General features: G+C 45.6%; 1 protein-coding gene across 3 annotated transcripts in view; it reads left to right on the top strand.

The window, feature by feature from the left end:
* RALGDS (ral guanine nucleotide dissociation stimulator) overlaps positions 1–20,742 on the top strand; it is a 137,861-nt gene that overhangs the window by 34,066 nt on the left and 83,053 nt on the right. Inside the window, exon 1 of one of the 3 annotated variants that reach the window (XM_056539395.1) lies at positions 1,963–2,097. The exons of the other annotated variants lie outside the window; for them this stretch is intronic. Within the exon in view, the coding sequence (XP_056395370.1) occupies positions 1,978–2,097 (120 nt within the window). The 5' untranslated portion in view covers positions 1,963–1,977. Of the gene's footprint in view, positions 1–1,962; positions 2,098–20,742 lie in introns of those variants that run through there. 3 annotated transcript variants of the gene reach the window in all.

Raw genomic sequence — 20,742 nt, 5'->3', positions numbered from 1 at the left:
TTTTTTATTTTTTTCAGATTTACTTTGCAGAATTAAGTAACTTCTAATATTTGCCTTAGGGTGCGTTCACACCACGTTTTTGCAATACAGTTCCCGTATACGTTCTCAATTTGAAAACCTACGGAACTGTATTGAAAACCGTATACATTGACTCTCCATTGAAACGCCAAAACATGCATCCAGTTGCATACGTTTTACATCTTGTACGGTTTTGTCCATTTTTTTTCTCGTACCCAAAAACAGTAGCCTACCACGGTTTTTGGTCCGGGTGAAAAACCGTATTGAAACGTATACTTTTTTTTAAAAACATGGAAGTCAATGGGACCCGTAGAGAACAGTATGTGCGTACAGTTCCATCCGGTTTGCACAGTTTTTTTTTTTACTTTGCAAAGTTAAAAACATATGTGTTTTTTTTTTCTTAAAAAAACGGATGCAACTGGACATCCTTTTTCAAACCGTATATGGGTAAGCCCATTAAATATGTTTTCTCAAATGCTTCCATGTGTCTTTACCCTTTCACCGGGACTTGTCGCTAGGCAGAAGATCTTAAAGGGGTACTCCGCCCATAGATATCTTATCCCCTATCCAAAGGATAGGGGATAAGATGTTTAATCGTGGGGGTCCCGCCACTGGAAACCCCCCGCGATCTCCTGCAGCACCCCTGTCTTCTGGCGCACGTAGCGAACTTCGCTCAGTGCCTGATGACTGGCAATGCAGGAGTCGGAGGATCGTGATGTAACGCCCCGCCCCTTTAATGCAAGCCTATAGGAGGAGGCATGATGCCCGCTACGCCCTCTCCCATAGACTTGCATTAAGGGGGTGGGACGGGACGGCACGAGGTGGTGGGGCCGTGACGTCACAATCCTCCGACCCCTGCATCACCAGTCATCAGGCACAGAGCGAAGTTCGCTTTATGCACCAGATGACAGGGGGCTCCTGGAGAGATCTTGGGGGTTCCCAACAGCGGGACCCCCGCAATCAGACATCTTATCCCCTATTCTTTGGATAATGGATAAGATGTCTAGGGGTGGAGTACCCCTTTAACCAGGACTAAGAATGTTGTGGTCTATCTGAATGAGGTGTTCCTGACTGTAGCTATACCTAGGCTCTTTTTTTTTTTTTTTTTTGTGTGCATGCTCCACACACAATGACAGGGGCTGCAAAACATGTGTGCCACTGATCAGTTAACCAACTAGAACAGTGTTTTCCAACCAGGGTTCCTCTAGCTGTTGTAAAACTACAAATCCCAGCATGCCCAGACAGCCGAAGGCACCCTGGTTGGAAAACAATGAACTATAGCATTTGTCAGCCACCCGAACTAGATTCAGTTTAGCAGATAGTACAGCTGAGCTGGGTCACCACATATACATTTATCTTTATTGGGATATTTAGGGAAGAGGTGTGGTTACATCATGCTGCCTTGTGCTGAGCAATGCAACAGGCAGAGGAGTACACAAAATGAATACAGCAGATGCTGCAGACTTACTAACTGCAGAGCAATAGTTTGTTGCGAAATGAGATGTTCTGCTGGAAAGCAATGCATTCTGGGAATTGTAGTACTTAGCTACGGTTCAACCAGGAAGTAGAGAACATGGATGGCTAACTAAATGCACCCTCTGTTAGAAAGTTACAGAACTTATCATGCTTTCTCCCCTGCTGACCTGTCAAATGTAGGTCGACTCCCGTGTTTTTTGGCTGAAGATATGTTTTTAATTAGTATTTTGGTTCCGGGAAACCCATATTGAGGAAACCCCCCGGCCTTATTACTTGACTCAGGCACCTTTTTATCCTTTGACTCACACGCACTCTTGTTGTGCCAGCAGCTAACCTGGCATTATGTGGGTGGCCCCAGCAGTAAGTAAATAACTCTGAAGCAAGAAGATGACGGAGGAATGTTCAGTCCCAACAATCGCAGTATTTATTCTGTAGTAGAGAGAAATAGGAGTATAAGGAGCAGGTTAGCAGCAGCGCCCAGATATGAACAAGCAACCTGCACCGAAGGAGAAGCCAATGACCTGGAAGACTGGCAATCTGTACCTCAACTACATGGTCAAAATCTTGGAGTCCTTCTGCCTTCAGGTCCCGGTGCAAAGTATGGTAAGTTGCCACTGTGTGGCTGGATTTGTTGTCTCTTAGATTGTTGACACATTTAGTGTCAATGTGCTGCATGGTGCCATGTTACAGACCATACACCCACTGAGGAGAGATCATGGATGGAGCAGGGTCCTCCTCTTCTCTTTCAGGGGGCAGGGTCCTCCTCTTCTCTTTCAGGGGGGCAGGGTCCTCCTCTTCTCTTTCAGGGGGCAGGGTCCTCCTCTTCTCTTTCAGGGGGGCAGGGTCCTCCTCTTCTCTTTCAGGGGGGCAGGGTCCTCCTCTTCTCTTTCAGGGGGGCAGGGTCCTCCTCTTCTCTTTCAGGGGGGCAGGGTCCTCCTCTTCTCTTTCAGGTGGGCAGGGTCCTCCTCTTCTCTTTCAGGTGGGCAGGGTCCTCCTCTTCTCTTTCAGGTGGGCAGGGTCCTCCTCTTCTCTTTCAGGGTGGCAGGGTCCTCCCCTTCTCTTTCAGGGTGGCAGGGTCCTCCCCTTTTCTTTCAGGGGGGCAGGGTCCTCCCCTTCTCTTTCAGGGGGGCAGGGTCCTCCCCTTCTCTTTCAGGGGGGCAGGGTCCTCCCCTTCTCTTTCAGGGGGGCAGGGTCCTCCCCTTCTCTTTCAGGGGGGCAGGGTCCTCCCCTTCTCTTTCAGGGGGGCAGGGTCCTCCCCTTCTCTTTCAGGGGGGCAGGGTCCTCCCCTTCTCTTTCAGGGGGGCAGGGTCCTCCCCTTCTCTTTCAGGGGGGCAGGGTCCTCCCCTTCTCTTTCAGGGGGGCAGGGTCCTCCCCTTCTCTTTCAGGGGGGCAGGGTCCTCCCCTTCTCTTTCAGGGGGGCAGGGTCCTCCCCTTCTCTTTCAGGGGGGCAGGGTCCTCCCCTTCTCTTTCAGGGGGGCAGGGTCCTCCCCTTCTCTTTCAGGGGGGCAGGGTCCTCCCCTTCTCTTTCAGGGGGGCAGGGTCCTCCCCTTCTCTTTCAGGGGGGCAGGGTCCTCCCCTTCTCTTTCAGGGGGGCAGGGTCCTCCCCTTCTCTTTCAGGGGGGCAGGGTCCTCCCCTTCTCTTTCAGGTGGGCAGGGTCCTTTTCTCTTTCAGGGGGGCAGGGTCCTCTTCTTCTCTTTCAGGGGGGCAGGGTCCTTTTCTCTTTCAGGTGGTCAGGGTCCCCCTCAGTAGTTGCCCACCCTCTTCCTGGTGCATTGGACAGACCAGAGGGCACAGCCTCTACACATCAGAAATGTGCACCGATCCGGATACACATAGCCGTGCGCTTTACTTTCTGCCGTCCCCCTCGAGGTTTTAGCTTCTGCTGTAATTTTCTCATTATCTGTGATTACTATTCTGTGATGAAGTCTGTGGAATTTTTAGTGGTTTTACATCTGTGAACCAAATACGCCAGTTTCTAGGCCAAGAAATCCTTTGGGGGACATGAAAGGGAGCGTTCTGCAAAAATAGTGAATATAAATGTCACCTGCACTAATGTGCAGAGGTTTGGGGGGGATCTAGCCTCTCTGCTGACCAGTGTCAACTAAAGTAGTTTTTATCTATACCAGTTTTCACTCTTTTTCACTCCTAGTTTTTACTCTTTAATCACTTTATTCAGTTCTTTTCTAGCATGTGATGGCATGGGAAATGTTAGCATTTGGAAGTTATTTGGCATCAATAACACCTTTGACTGTGTGGGATAAGGAATACGATGATTAAAGGGGTACTCCGCCTCTAGACTTTTTATCCTCTATCCCAAGGATATGGGATAAGTTGTCTGCCAGGCCGGGAGGAGACCAAACTCACTGTATTAATTGTTGCAGGGAACAGAACAGAGCCACCTAGTGGCCATTTATTATATTGCATTTTGAACATAATTATATAATTTTATTATATTTATTATATAATTTTTAAAGCAGGTAAGTGGGAAAGTGTCTGCTAATTATGCAAGTAACAGTATATTAAAAGTTTTATTTGGTGACAGGTACTCTTTAAATGACCAGCATCAGATCTCGAATGTCTGTCATTACCGGCTGGTCCCGGCTGCAGTTAGCAGCTGAGTATGGTGAGGGTCTGGCTCCCGAGCACACACCATACTCCCCCCCCCCCCCCATCCAATCCATGCTGTAAATGTACGTAATGGGTCGGGAATGGGTTTAAATATATGGGCCTGCCAACACCCTATCAGTAGGAGGCACTGCGCCACTTGTGACCTGGCCAGCATCATTCTTGTCACCTCTGTACTCCCCCTGACAGCAAGTGGTGCACGACGACCAGAATTACTGCAGAGGTAATGTTATCAGGTGCCTTTCCTGTCCCCTAGATTACTCCTTTAAATGACACATTTAGGTTACGGCCACACATGGTCTATTTGCAGTGGATTTTCTGCATAGAACTTCCATAGGCGGAAATCTGCAGCATTTACAGTCGCAGCAAAGTGGATGAATTTTTTTTTATTAAAGAAATTACAGCTATACACTGTAGGAAAAATCCACACAAAACCTATGTGGAAATTGGCTGCGGGGCATCTGTATAATGCACAATGGCCCTGATTTACTAAGAGTGTTGTGTAGTTTTCTTTGTGGTTTTTATTCCCTACAATTTTTTCCCACAGTATTTACTAAGGTTTCCCTACATTTTGCTCTTTTTACACCTGCTCTGATCTGTGGGGTTTTCCTCAGCTCAAATCCACCACATTTTCTGTGGAAATCTTAGTAAATATGTTGGGTAAGACGCCTTCTTTTCTCGACAACACTCCCCTTTTTCTGGTTTTCTCAGTAAAATGGAGAGTTGGTCGGGTTTTTCATTTCTGGCGCAGACAGAATTCTGTTGAAATGAGACAGAATCTGTTGCACAACCCGACAAATCATGAGGGGTTTATAATAGTAAATCAGGGCCAATGTGTCGATTGTCTCAGGTCCGCTGCAGATTTTTTTTCCATTGATTCCGTTTTTAAAATATTTTTGATCATAAACCACATTAGTACATTATCCCTTAAATCCAAGGTGGCAAATCCATAGAAAACTTAGCAGAAAACCATTTGAATTTGCCATTGTAGATTTTCAACTAAAGAATCTTGCAATAGGTGGCGTATAGGTAAAATATACTAATGGTAAAATACATTTTGTCTACGTTCAATATTTGTGAAAAACATCACCCGACATATTGTCCCTTAGAAGGAATCGAAACAATATTCTATGGAAGTCCATCATTTCTTTGGAAATTGTCAATGCGATATGTCACGTAAACCCCATCACCTCCTCTCATTCCCAGAAATCACATGTTGCATTAACAAAAAGGAAAAACAATAGTGAATTATCTGCGCCCGTTCATTCATGGGTTCCTGATAGTCACATGACCCTTCGGATACTGTTGTATCAGCGCTACCTCAGCAGTGGACATGGCGTTGTGTAACCCAGGCTGTGGTTTTGTGGAGGAGCACAACGTGATTTCATTCTGTGTTTGTTTTAGGAACTCGTGAAACCTCATTTTCTGCAAATCTTGCAAAGCTTTGCTGGTTCTGAATGAAGAAATTAGATTTTTGGTTTAACTCTGTGCTGGCTGGTGACTAGCCTTGTGCGTATATAAGAGAAAAGGATAGGGTTCTGTAGATCCTGGGGACCATTATAATTATAGTAAAGGGATGATCTGTAGATCAGGGGACCAGTATAATTATAGTAAAGGGATGATCTGTAGATCAGGGGACCAGTATAATTATAGTAAAGGGATGATCTATGGATCAGGGGACCAGTATAATTATAGTAAAGGGATGATCTGTAGATCAGGGGACCAGTATAATTATAGTAAAGGGATGGTCTGTAGATCCGGGGACCAGTATAATTATAGTAAAGGGATGGTCTGTAGATCCGGGGGACCAGAATAATTATAGTAAAGGGATGGTGATCTGTAGATCCAGGGGACCAGTATAAACATAGTAAAGGGATGATCTGTAGATTCGGGGGACCAGTATAATTATAGTAAAGGGATGATCTGTAGATCAGGGGACCAGTATAATTATAGTAAAGGGATGGTGATCTGTAGATCCAGGGGACCAGTATAAACATAGTAAAGGGATGATCTGTAGATTCGGGGGACCAGTATAATTATAGTAAAGGGATGATCTGTAGATTCGGGGGACCAGTATAATTATAGTAAAGGGATGATCTGTAGATCAGGGGACCAGTATAATTATAGTAAAGGGATGATCTGTAGATCCGGGGACCAGTATAATTATAGTAAAGGGATGATCTATAGATCCGGGGGACCAGTATAATTATAGTAAAGGGATGATCTATAGATCCGGGGGACCAGTATAATTATAGTAAAGGGATGATCTGTAGATCCGGGGGACCAGTATAATTATAGTAAAGGGATGATCTGTAGATCAGGGGACCAGTATAATTATAGTAAAGGGATGATCTGTAGATTCGGGGGACCAGTATAATTATAGTAAAGGGATGATCTGGAGATCCAGGGGACCAGAATAATTATAGTAAAGGGATGATCTGTAGATCCGGGGGACCAGTATAATTATAGTAAAGGGATGATCTGTAGATCAGGGGACCAGTATAATTATAGTAAAGGGATGATCTGTAGATCCGGGGGACCAGTATAATTATAGTAAAGGGATGGTCTGTAGATCCGGGGGACCAGTATAATTATAGTAAAGGGATGGTCTGTAGATTCGGGGGACCAGAATAATTATAGTAAAGGGACTGGGATCTGTACATCCGGGGGACACAACTAATTATAGTAAAGGGATATTGCTCTGTAGATTCGGGGACCAGTATAATTATAGTAAAGGGATATTGCTCTGTAGATTCGGGGACCAGTATAATTATAGTAAAGGGATGATATTCTGTAGATCGGGGGACCAGTATAATTATAGTGAAGGGATGATATTCTGTAGATCGGGGGACCCAACTAATTATAGTATAGGGATGATATTCTGTAGATTAGAGGGACCCAACTAATTATAGTATGGTAGAACCCTTAATTTTCTTCAGGCCTCAGACCAGACCCCTAAACTTCTTTTAGACCTTGGACCTGACCTCTAAAATTACATTTAAATGTATTATTGTATATATTTACTGCCCCTGGTTCCTTTCACTTCCAAACACCACTATACATAATGGTCCTAATATACCTCATTGTTGAAGGGTAAGTGAACTCGAGCTTCACCGCCACCTTATTCTGAACCCATGACCGAGATCCATATCAAGGTTATCCACCCTCTTGGTAATAGCAAGGAACATAGGTGGCATCACTCCATCCATGGGGAAGACTATGGGGCCCATCACAACCTGGCCCAGCCCTCTTCATTAACTCCTAATAGTCTAGTAACTATGAGGGGGACAAAGGATGCACATGAACGTGTCTTCAGACCATAAAGACACAAAGGGTCAATATTTCATGCTATAACTCTTACAACTACAACTGGGAACTTGTGATCAGACCAGTGTTACCTGTATCCATGTTGTGAAGTGGATCTGTAGGATCTACCAAATAGACTTTACAAGGACTTCAAGAAGGTTGAACTTTACTACAAATTCTGAAGAAAAAAAAATTTACATTTTCCTCAAATGGCGTCTTAAACAAATAAAAACCGGGTAACCTTGGTGTATAACCTCAGAATCTTGGGTTTACATGGGGTCATACACAGTTCCTTGTTTTTGCAGTTTTGTTGAAATTCACTTCAGTTTTCATAACTCTGGAAACTTTCGGCCAGCTTGGTGATACGTTGCTTTATTTGGAATCCAGGGTCAGCATTTTCAGTGGCAGCATCACGGGTTTCAATTTTTTTATTTTTTATTTTTTTATTTTTTTATGAACCATGTGGGGTAATAATTCTTTATGAAGACATAGTCATAGACATCCCTATAGAACAGTCACCGGGATATAGAAACATAGTTTATAGGTAGTTGTAGAATTAGACCTAGACGAGAAGTGAGATGCGGCTGTCACTCTCCCCAATGTCCAGGAAGAGACGACCATTACTCTTAGCTGGTCAATGACTGAGCTAAAACTGGACCTGGCTGCGATTGCTTTTCGGCCTGTTGGCTAAGATTAATGTAGTACTTTTTTCTGTTAGTTTGCGGTGTGGAAGACCACCAAGACAGTGGGGAACCACAGAGTGGGGCATGTGTACCAAGGATGGCTTTAGGATCGCCAGCTGTCCTCGAATCGACCTGTTCCCTCTGGATCTGGCCTTAAGGTCCGAGTAGGGTAAGAGCCAATGTGCAAAAGTGCCCTGAGAGTGGTGACCCTAGAGTGCCAGAATTTACTTGGGATTTGAGACCCCACTTGAAAGATGACACATAGCTCACAATTTTCTCTCACTCTATGTGGACACTCACCCTTTGAATCCTGACCTTCCAGCTAGGATCGTGAATTTATATAGAGCCAGTCAGATGTCTGAGCTGTAATTCACAGCGCACATCTCTTTATTGATCTAATTATTTTTGTCACTGTGTCCACGTTTGTGTTCTTTTGTGTATCGCTAGGATTGATCAGGGTGCCGTAGCCCTTCTGGGTGTCTTTCCTGCTGGTCCAGTGAGGTGTGTGTGTGTGGCCATCAGGTTCCTCACCTCTCTGCCTATCCCCGTGTACCCCCCCCCCCCCCCCAGTAGGGCTGGGCGGTATGAGCAAAAAACGCGTACCACGTTATTTTTTTTTCTTAAGCTATGGCGGTTCCATGTGACCTGGGAGCCACTTCTCTCCCAACACCCCCCCCCCCTCACAATTATCAGCTGCGCTGTCCCCACATCATGTCACCCGCGTGCGCTTCTCTGCTCATCCTCCTATGGGCCATAACGTTTCCCAGGCTGCAAAAATAAACAAAATGAACTTTAACCTGCCTACGTTCCCCCGTTGCTCTGCTACCGTCTTCACTGTCCTGCGCTGCGGTCCTCTTGCAGTTTCCTTGGGACGGGAAAGTCACAGAGCCGCCAGCCTATCATCGGCCGGGGCGGGACATCGCTGCGGCCGGTGATAGGCTGACGGTTCTCTGACGTTCCCATCCCCGGGACCATGAGGAGGGACCAAGTCGGAAGGTAAGTTAAAGTTTGTTTATTTTTGCAGCGTTATTTGTAGTACAGATTTCTAGCGCCAGCGGCCCGCAAATCGTATGAGGATGAGCAGAGGAGCGCACGCGGGTGACAAGATGTGGGGACAGCGCAGCTGGTAATTCATATGGGGGGGGGGAGCAGAATAGCGCTCGCGGGTCAAATATGATTAGTTCCCCGATGTGGGGACAGCGTGCTGCAGCGGATAATTCACTCATTCAAGGGGGGTAGGGGCCCAACCGGCATTGCGGTATGGGCAAAATTCATATGGTGAGGGGGGAAAAAAAATCGGTATTCGGTATGAACCGGTATACCGCCCAGCCCTACCCCCCAGTAGAAGCGATCGCCGGCTGGGGATAACTGAGATTGCCCAGCATGCCCAGACAACAGCATAGACTTGTATGGTTTTCTTGTGTTTCTCAGTGACATCGATCATTTCTCTAGTATCCAAACCCTATTGCTTCTGGGTAAGGAGATTAGAGTGTAAGCGCTCGTCCTCTGTATATCATGGCAGCAGATCTATAACATTGATGTTTCTGCAGAATAAGTTGCACCATGTATGTGTGAGATCACTGTCCTGATTCACATAGGATTTCCGTTTCCAGGAAAAACCTGGAAAAGTTCATGGCAGACAGATGATCTCTGTTTAATGACAGATATGTTTTTGACCTTTTCCGCCATGTGCCATATAGCAGCGCACCTATCTGTGTCGCTCCTGCCAGGACTGTCGCCCCAGCCTGGCGTTCTGCAATGGTGACCGGAAATCCCGCTGTCTGGCTGTCACTAGATCTTATTCCAGCATCAGGACGCTCTCTTGTCCCTGCGGAGTGGTTCTTGTTACAGTCAGCTGGGATAGTTCCGCTATGTATGCAGATATCTATAATGTATGTGATGGACCTAGTCTGGTATTTCTTACTGGATCTTCCTGGAATGGTGCTGCAGATGTCACTGGCAGAGCAGCCCCCTGAGGAGACAATGACTGGAGCAATAAAAATATTTAAAGGAACACTCTGATCAACTTTGTTATTGTGGTAAGGGGTGTGATGCAGGGCAGATGGAATTACCCCATTGTATCCGTGACACCAGGGCGTGGTTCATCCTCAATACCACCCGAAGGTATACCGCAGGATCCTGGGCTAGGCATGGGGGCAATAATGACTCAGACACCAAGTTACGGACAACGGTAGCTTTACTGAGTGACAGATAGTACAGTGTAGCCAGGGCCCACAGAGGTGACCAGTGACTTCAGAGACCTTAAGGGCTTGCTGGGACTTGAAGTGGTTTTGGGGGGGCCAGGGGACCTGACAGGGCAGCAAGGGTACGGGGTGGCAACTCCTGTACTGGGCCACCTCATTATGCCTAGTGCAGGGTCTTATGGGGCGCAGCATGACCCACACTGCCGTTGTTCTCCATCAAGAACGGCCATTTAAGTGTCTCTCACTTTTTTCTTTGTGACTTTAACGGCCGTTCTTGTGACTGGGAGCAACGGGCTACAACGGGTCCCGGTGGCTCCCATTTACTATTATGGGGGCTGCAGGAACTCGTTGTTTTCAACGGGAATTGCAGGAGGAAAAGACGGCTCTTGCAGTAATTTTTCTCCCGCTATTCTCCCCGGCTCCCCTGACACCCATCACAGGGGGGCATGGGTCATATTCGAATTCGCGATATTTCGCGAATATATGGACGAATATTCGTCATATATTCGCAAAATTTGCAATTTCTTAATATTCGCGTTTTATTTTCGCATATACTGGTCCCCTGATCTACAGATCATCTCTTTACTATAATTATACTGGTCCCCTGACCTACAGATCATCTCTTTACTATAATTATACTGGTCCCCCGGATCTACAGATCATCTCTTTACTATAATTATACTGGTCCCCCGGATCTACAGATCATCCCTTTACTATAATTATACACACTACCATGTCATAACAGCCTTACAATTACACTAGTCTGGAGGGCAGAGGAGGAGGATAGAGGAGTCTGAAGGGCGGAGGAGGAGGATAGAGGAGTCTGAAGGGCGGAGGAGGAGGATAGAGGAGTCTGGAGGGCGGAGGAGGAGGAGGAGGATAGAGGAGTCTGGCGGGGGGAGGAGGAGGAGGATAGAGGAGTCTGGCGGGGGGAGGAGGAGGATAGAGGAGTCTGGCGGGCGGAGCAGGAGGATAGAGGAGTCTGGAGGGCGGAGGAGGAGGACAAAGTGGTCTGGGAGGGAAACAGAGGGAGAAGGATAGGGATTTAGAGGAGGATAGAGGGGTTTGCAGGGGATAAAAAGTTTCTGGAAGCCTCTTACCCTTCTTTCCCCATTAAAATAACCATACAGGCCAATATGAAGAATCATGGTTATGGTAGAGTCAGAAGGAATAGCTGTCAGCCGTGCACATTGGAGAATTTTGCAGGATCAGCCACCATCTAATGTATATGGAGGCCTCTCGACTCCTCATTGTGGGCAGATGTCGGGGAAGAGAAGAATTGGCACCGGTGAATTTTAACTGTGAGCCTTTTTTTTTTTTTTTTTTTTTTTTGGGGGGGAGATAAGCCACAGTCAGGAGATTGACTATAATACTACTGTATATCAATGTTTGCCAACCTGGGTGCCTCCCGCAGTCCAGGAATACTGGGAGTTGTAGTTGTGAACAAGCTGGATGCACATTGGATGGGAATCAGTGATCTATGGACTTTTTAGTGCAGAGATTTTTGTCCTAGAAAATCCTGACATGGTTCTCGGTCACATGCGTTGAAGTCCTTGATTGTGTCGTATTCATGCTGGAGATGCAGAGATCATTGTATATTAATAGGCCATGGCTGATCCATTCAGATGAGGCGTCCTCATAGAAACATCTGCTGCCGAGGCCCCGGCGTCTTCCCAGCAGTGAGGCATGAGCCGTGAAAGTGATAGCAGATCCGAGCACATTAGCATTCTTGTCAGGACACATCACATCACTACATGACACCGTCCCATCAGCCGCCTGGCGGGGGTCTTGGTTATGGGGATGATGTCATCCAGCCCCACTCCCTGCGCTGTATCCAAACTGCAGGGAAGGGGCTCCATACATCAGCCCATAGCATTGGTTGGGGCTGTTCCTTACAAGAATGATATTTGCACTTAAAGGGGTACTCCAGGATACAACAGAGAAATTGTAACGTGCAAACATGGCCTCAGGAGAGGTGTATAACTACCTATATATCCTGATCCCATAGAGATAGCAGCAATATACAGATAGAGCTTGATGGTATAAATACTAATATATATATATATATACTCTGCTCTAATAGAGCTGGGGGCAGTGGTATAACTACTATATATCCTTATCCTATAGAGATAGCAGCAGTATACAGGTAGAGCTGGAGGGGAGGGGTCTGGGAGCTGCCATTGCCATTTTCTAGATCTCTGCTTGCTAGGCGATGCCCATTGTACCCTATCACACAGGTCTAGACCGTGTCTGAACATCATCAGGTTATGACATTGACTCTGTATTGTTGTTGTCGTATTTCTGCGAGGTCAATGCAGCCCCCGCCATGGCCTCCATTCCTGATACATGAGCGGGATCCTGAGCCCACACTGACCTAATTATCATCCGCTAATTAATTTAGGAGCCAGACTCATGACCTGAGAAATAACATGTTTACAAGTAACGAACAATAGAGATTCTCAGCTCAGTGATCAGAGCAAGTCAGACTGCTAATGTGTAACCAGTCCATGTCCCTAACTGTATGTCCATAGAGGCAGTGTTATAGTAGTTATACACTGCGGAGCTGGAAAGGGTGCAGAGACGGGCGACTAAACTAATATGGGGCATGGAACATCTTAGCTATGAGGAGCGATTAAAGGAGTTACAATTGTTTAGTCTTGAGAAGAGACGTTTAAGGGGGGATATGATAAACGTATATAAGTATATTAATGGCCCATACAAAAAATATGGAGAAAAACTGTTCCAGGTTAAACCCCCCCCAAAGGACGAGGGGGCACTCCCTCCATCTGGAGAAGAAAAGGTTTAGTCTAAAGGGGAGACACACCTTCTTTACCATAAGAACTGTGAATTTATGGAACAGTCTACCTCAGGAACTGGTCACAGCAGGAACAATTAACAGCTTTAAAACAGGGTTAGACACATTCCTGGAACAAAATAACATTAATGCTTATGAAGAAATATAAAATCACATCCCTTCCCCAATATCGCGCCGCGCCCCTACCCCTTAATTCCCTGGTTGAACTTGATGGACATATGTCTTTTCGACCGTACTAACTATGTATATAGGAGCAGTATTATAGTAGTTATATTCATGTATATAGGAGCAGTATTATAGTAGTTATATTCTTGTATATAGGAGCAGTATTATAGTAGTTATATTCTTGTATATAGGAGCAGTATTATAGTAGTTATATTCTTGTATATAGGAGGCAGTATTATAGTAGTTATATTCTTGTATATAGGAGCAGTATTATAGTAGTTATATTCTTGTACATAGGAGCAGTATTATAGTAGTTATATTCTTGTATATAGGGGCAGTATTATAGTAGTTATATTCTTGTATATATTAGCAGTATTATAGTAGTTATATTCTTGTGTATAGGAGCAGTATTATAGTAGTTATATTCTTGTATATAGGAGCAGTATTATAGTAGTTATATTCTTGTATATAGGGGCAGTATTATAGTAGTTATATTCTTGTATATAGGAGCAGTATTATAGTAGTTATATTCTTGTATATAGGAGCAGTATTATAGTAGTTATAGTCTTGTACATAGAAGGCAGTATTATAGTAGTTATAGTCTTGTATATAGGAGGCAGTATTATAGTAGTTATAGTCTTGTATATAGGAGGCAGTATTATAGTAGTTATAGTCTTGTATATAGGAGGCAGTATTATAGTAGTTATATTCTTGTATATAGGAGCAGTATTATAGTAGTTATTTTCTTGTAAACCTACAATACGCTACGAAAGAGCGTAAACCTTGTGCCCCAATAATGAAGTATAAAAATATATATATAAATTTTATTAGGTACCAAAACATAAATTAAAAATATATAATATAAAATAGGAACAGGAAAATTCGTGCACAATGTAAATCCATAGATATAAGTTAATATAAAAAATTCATCTCAATTTACAGCATGTAATAGTTGATAAAAATAACCATAAAAGCAGGATAAAAAAGTATATAAAGGGAGAGTTGGGACTTTTTTATACTTTTTTATCCTGCTTTTATATTTATTTTAATCAACTATTACATACTGTAAATTGAGATGAATTTTTTATATTAACTTATATCTATGGATTTACATTGTGCACGAATTTTCCTGTTCCTATTTTATATTATATATTTTTAATTTATGTTTTGGTACCTAATAAAATTTATATATATTTTTTTATACTGTTTATACTTCATTATTGGGGCACAAGGTTTACGCTCTTTCGTAGCGTATTGTAGGTTTACATATTTGGTCTTCTGTCTTTTTAGACGCCTTTTCTACTTATTTAGAGGAGCCATTTTTTGGACTCTTTTTTTTTTTTAGGTTGTTGTAGTTATATTCTTGCACATAGGCCCAAGCTTTAAAACATTATTATTATGATCACTGTGTTTTTATCCATTCTGGGATCTCGTTCAGCAGGACCTGATGACCTGATGTCTCCATAATAAAGGGGACATTTCTGAGCAGTTTCAGGTTATTTCCGCCCCTCCGGTTTTTACATTGTTTTCGCAGCACGGGTCTGTGATGGTCATGTCACACGCTGACTGTACTCCTCATGTGCCAGCCTGTGGCCAACACAAAACAGGGCTCTATTGTTCTGTCTTGTGCCCAGCACCCCCCCCCCCCCCCAATCCTCCGCCCTGCCAGCAAAAGCCAGAATCCGCAACAAACATTCCAGCACAATGACAGCTCCTGTACTCACTGTCCTAGTGAACAATTGTGTACTCAGCTCTGAACAGCAGAGAAGTCTCTGTCACTTGTCATTTTTTAGGGGTTCTTGCAAAACTGCGACAATATAAAATCTGTACAAAACTGAAGCAGGTGCCACGCACAAAAGAATCGATTGTTGGGGAAGACACATGCGCACTTTGTGATGTCATATATTGGATGGGTGCTCGAAAGGTTGACAGTCATGTGCCTGGTGTCACCGTGTACAGCGGATGTGGGGGGGGGGCAGCCTGACCACTGGGGGGCCCCGCAATTACCTAATGCTACCTGGGTACAGGGAAAAGTATGCAGGGCTAGCCTCTATCACCACCGGAGCATGGTTAGAAATGTTTATGGTGGTATCGGCAGGACACAGCCGTTGAAAGTTCTAAGAGCTCAATGGCCTCCATAATTCTAACATGGAAGAAGAAGAAACCACGAGGACTATTCCTAGAGATGGCCACTCCACTGGATTAGTGACAACTCTAAATGTCCTTGAGTGGCCCAGCCAGAGCCCGGCCCAATGAAACATTTCTAGAGAGACCAAAAAATGACTTCCACCGATCGCCCCATCCAACCTGAAAGGATCTGTAGAGAAGAATGGCAGAAAATCCCCAAATCTGTGTGCGAACCTTGTGGCCTCATCCCCGAGAAGACTGGAGGCTGAAATCACTGCCAAAGGGGCTTCATCCAAGTCCAGAGTAAATCGTCTTACATATACTTCGTATGGGAACACGCACCTTATTTCCGGCCATCTTTTGCAGATCACATCTAGAGCCCCGGTGGGTGAGGACAGTGTTTGGCGGGTGATAAATGACACACTGTGACAGATGTTCTGCTCAGTTAGGACGCGGGTGGAATGTCCCCAGGAGCAGAATCCTGCGCTGGTATCTCAACCTCCAGCAGATTTTGTCCTCTCGCATTGCTCGCACATTCCGATTACCATAGAGTAAAACATTCACAGACAAGACCCGGCAAAGACTTCATGGAGCCATGTTTACCAACCTGCCAAACCACAACTCCCATCATGTCCAAACTGCCTTTATACATCAGGGCATATTTGGAATTGTAGTTTTGCAGTAGCTGGAGACCCACAGGTTGGGGAAACAATGGTCTGGGAGAACTGGTGGGGCCTGTTCAGACTACGGAATTTCCATGCAGTTTTTGCTTGCAGCCGAATCCCGTTGAGCTGGCAGGGAGTTCAATGGCGGACTCTGCAGGAGAGGTCCCGGTACTGCGCTATAGTGAATGGGATCTGCAGGAGAGGTCCCGGTACTGCGCTATAGTGAATGGGATCTGCAGGAGAGGTACCGGTACTGCGCTATAGTGAATGGGATCTGCAGGAGAGGTCCCGGTACTGCGCTATAGTGAATGGGATCTGCAGGAGAGGTACCGGTACTGCGCTATAGTGAATGAGATCTGCAGGAGAGGTCCCGGTACTGCGCTATAGTGAATGGGATCTGCAGGAGATTGCGATATCCTAAGCGCTAATTACCCATGAGGAAATTCCGTAGTGTGAACGGAGCCTTAGGGTCTAGTCACATGGCAGAATTTCCACCTCCAATTAAAGCCCATAGACTTCTATGGGATTCCGCACTCCCATTCACACTTCTGAATTTCCGCTTGCGGAATTCCGCAAGCGGAAATTCAGACGTGTGAATGGGAGTGCGGAATCCCAATTGAAGTCTATGGGCTTTAATTTGAGGCGGAATTCCGCAAGCGTAAATTCTACCATGTGAATAGACCCTAAGAGAGCCAATACTGATAATGCTGAATACTGACCAAGCTAAAGGCTGCCCAGGGCTTGATGGGAGTTGTAGTTTTAGATCAAGTTGGGGAGCGCTGCTATAAAGATTTCTATTGTCCTATGGTTAGGCAGCCCCTACCCTAGAAGTTCAAGGGATCGTTGTGGTAGACGACCCCTTGTAGGTCGGGCCAGATCTTTTTTTAAAAGGCAACACCACAACTTTTTACCTTCAAAAATATTGGTTGAGCGTTCTTTAATGTCCATTATTAGGCTATGTTCACAAGGCGGAATTCCCTTTTAATTTCAAATTTCAGACCTTTCTGCTGCGGAAATCCCGATTACTGCATCTGCATGTCTATTCTTTCCGCGGATTCCTCTCAGAAATGCATTGCTGTCTATGAGATGGCGCATTTCCTAGCGTCCGCCATTTCATTCAAATGTGCACAACATTCGCCCGTGTTTTGCAGGCGGCCATTCCGCATGGAAACAACCGTGTGAACATGGCCGAACAGTTTCCAATGAGTAAATCCCCCTTTACCAACTTACAATTTAAGGCTATGTACAGGCAGAGTAAAATGTGCAGAATGTCCGCTCACACGGGCAGGCATTCCGCATATTTGAATGAAACGCCGAGCGATAGGTTCGCTTGGATATGCGCCGCCTCTTGGATGGTGAAGCATTTCCCAGCGGAATCAGCAGAAAGAGCAGACAAGTCTAGTCTTTCTGCGGACGCCGGAATCAGGCTTTCTGCGGCAGATGTTTCCACCGTGTGCACAGTGCAGCAGGATCCCATTGAAATCAATGGGACTCTGCTGCAGTGGAATGTCCTTAGGGAATTATTTAGCGGAATTCCGCTGTGTGAACATGACCTTAAAGTGGTACTCTGGCACTAAGACATCTTATCCCCTATCCAAAGGCTGGGAGATAAGATGTCTGACCGCGGGGGTCCCGCAGCTGGGGACCCCAGCAATCTGGCATTCGGCACCCACCTCTTTGAGCTGCACGCCGCGCTGCCAGCTCGCAAAATCCCGGGTGCCGACTACGGCGCCCGAGTATAGTGACGTCACGACTCCGCCCCCACGTCACGTCACCCCCAGCGCCCCTGCTATGCAGGTCTATGGGAGGGGGTGTGACGGCCGTCACACCCCCTCCCATAGACCTGCATAGCGGGGGCGCTCGGGGTGACGTCACACTGAAATATATAGGGTGTATGCTGCAGCTTTAAGAGGACCTTCACATGGGTCACACGTGTGGGCAGAAGCAACATAAATGAGATTTTAAGTGTCCCTAATGAGCTGCGAAAACATTTAATAAATAATAATAATAATAATAATAAATTTAATAATTGCCCAGAAATTTTGGCGTAATGCACATTTAAAATCCATACTGCGGCACCGTTTTAGATTTTCAGTTGAAATCTGAAATAAATTGTTGCTTTTGTGGATTTTGCTGCAGATTTGCATCCACATCTATAACTTAAAGGGGTACTCTACTGGGAAACCTTTTTTATTTTTATTTTTTTTTTTTAAATCAACTGGTGCCAGAAAGTTATAGATTTGTAAATTACTTCTATTAAAAAAAATCTTAATCCTTCCAGTACTTATCAGCTGCTGCTATGATCCACAGAAAGTTCTTTTCTTTTTGAATTTCCTTTCTGCCTGACCACCATGCTCTCTGCTGCCACCTCTGTCCATTTTGGGAACCGTCCAGAGTAGAAGCAAATTCCCATAGAAAACCTATCCTGCTCTGGACAGTTCCTAAAATGGACAGAGGTGTCAGTAGAGAGCACTGTGGTCAGACAGAAAAGGAAATTCAAAAAGAAAAGAACTTCCTGTGGATCATACAGCAGCTGATAAGTACTGGAGGGATTAAGTTTTTTAATAGAAGTAATTTACAAATCTGTTAAACTTTCTGGCACCAGTTGATTTAAAAAAAAATGTTTTCCAGTGGAGTACCCCTTTAATATTTTAACACATTACTTTCTTTAAAATATAAAATAAATTTTATACACTTTCCGGGATGCATATCTGTACCAAAAAGTGCAGATTTACATGTGAAAAATACTACAGAAAATCTTAGCTCATTTTGGATATAATGTATATCAGTGTTTCCCAGCCAGCGTGCCTTCAGCTGTGGAAAAACTACAACTCCCAGCATGCCCGGACAGCCGTTGGCTGTCCGGGCATGCTGGGAGTTGTAGTTTTGCAACAGCTGGAGGCACACTGTATGGGACACACTCCTGTACATTGCTGGGAGAGTCCGGGCCGTGACCCCGGCAATACTCTTGACAGGTTGTGTGTTCACATTCTTGCCACTATGCAGCACTATAGAGCTCAGGTAAACACACAGGTGTGTATTGTGCACTACTCTGTACCCGTCTTCATCACTAAGGTATCGGCTACCTGCACATTGGTGAACACCTCCAGGCTACGGGGCTAGGGTTGCCACCCTGCCGGTATTTTACCGGCACAGCCGGTATTTTCATCTACATTCCGGGCTGTGCCGGTAAGTTTGGATGAAAAATACCGGCCATGCAATGGCCGGTATTTTTCATTCACTGACAGGGGCGGACGGAGCAGCATCCCCAGAACAGCACTGCTTTCATGACCGGCCGTACAATGCCCAGGTCTGACACCAGCAGCCTGTGACAGGGAGAGCTCCGTGCGATGACAGGAAGAGACTGTACAGTGCTGGGAAGGGGGCGTGACCTCCTGTCTCCTCTCTCCCCCTCCCCCTCCTTCTCTCTGCCCCGTGCAGTCTTACAACCCTCCATAGGCAGAGCAGGGAGGGGAGAGGCCGTGTATTCTGTCTCCCTCTGCAGCGCAGGGCGGGTGAGTGTCTGTGTGTATATGTGTGTGTGTATATATGTGTCTGTGTATACATGTGTCTGTGTGTATATATGTGTCTGTGTGTATATATGTGTCTGTGTATATATATGTGTCTGTGTATATATATGTGTCTGTATACATGTGTCTGTGTATGTGTCTCTATGTGTCTGTGTATATATGTGTGTGTGTGTGTGTGTGTAGGGGGGGGGGGGGGGGTAAACTGCCTAATCTGGGGGACAACTATGCTGCCTAATCTGGGGGACAACTGGGGTACAACTATGCTGCCTAATCTGGGGGACAACTATGCTGCCTAATCTGGGGGACAACTATGCTGCCTAATCTGGGGGACAACTATGCTGCCTAATCTGGGGGACAACTATGCTGCCTAATCTGGGGGACAACTATGCTGCCTAATCTGGGGGACAACTATGCTGCCTAATCTGGGGGACAAGTATGCTGCCTAATCTGGGGGACAACTATACTGCCTAATCTGGGGGACAACTGGGGTACAACTATGCTCCTAATCTGGGGGACAACTGGGGTACAACTATGCTCCTAATCTGGGGGACAACTGGGGTACAACTATGCTCCTAATCTGGGGGACAACTATGCTCCTAATCTGGGGGACAACTATGCTCCTAATCTGGGGGACAACTATGCTTCCTAATCTGGGGGACAACTATGCTCCTAACCTGGGGGACAACTATGCTCCTAATCTGGGGGACAACTATGCTGCCTAATCTGGGGGACAACTATGCTGCCTAATCTGGGGGACAACTATGCTCCTAATCTGGGGGACAACTATGCTCCTAATCTGGGGGACAACTATGCTCCTAATCTGGGGGACAACTATGCTCCTAATCTGGGGGACAACTATGCTGCCTGATCTGGGGAAAAACTACCCGGCCCTCCACAATATTTTTAGTTTCTCATGTGGCCCCATGGGATAAATAATTGCCCACCCCATTCCTCCTCAACCCCGGACATTCCTTAACCTGGAGCCGCCCGGGGAAAGGAGAAAGTGAAGACAAGAGACTGGTGAGACCTCTCTGCAAAATTGTGTATTTAATGCAGTGTTTCCCAACCAGGGTGCCTCCAGCTGTTGCAAAACTATTACTCCCAGCATGCCCAGACAGCCTTTGGCT

This window comes from Hyla sarda, chromosome 9 (genome assembly GCF_029499605.1).
Source record: "Hyla sarda isolate aHylSar1 chromosome 9, aHylSar1.hap1, whole genome shotgun sequence".
Taxonomy (NCBI): Eukaryota; Metazoa; Chordata; class Amphibia; order Anura; family Hylidae; genus Hyla; species Hyla sarda.
The sequence above is the reverse complement of the archived record's forward strand: the minus strand, read 5'-3'. Positions and strand labels throughout refer to the sequence as shown.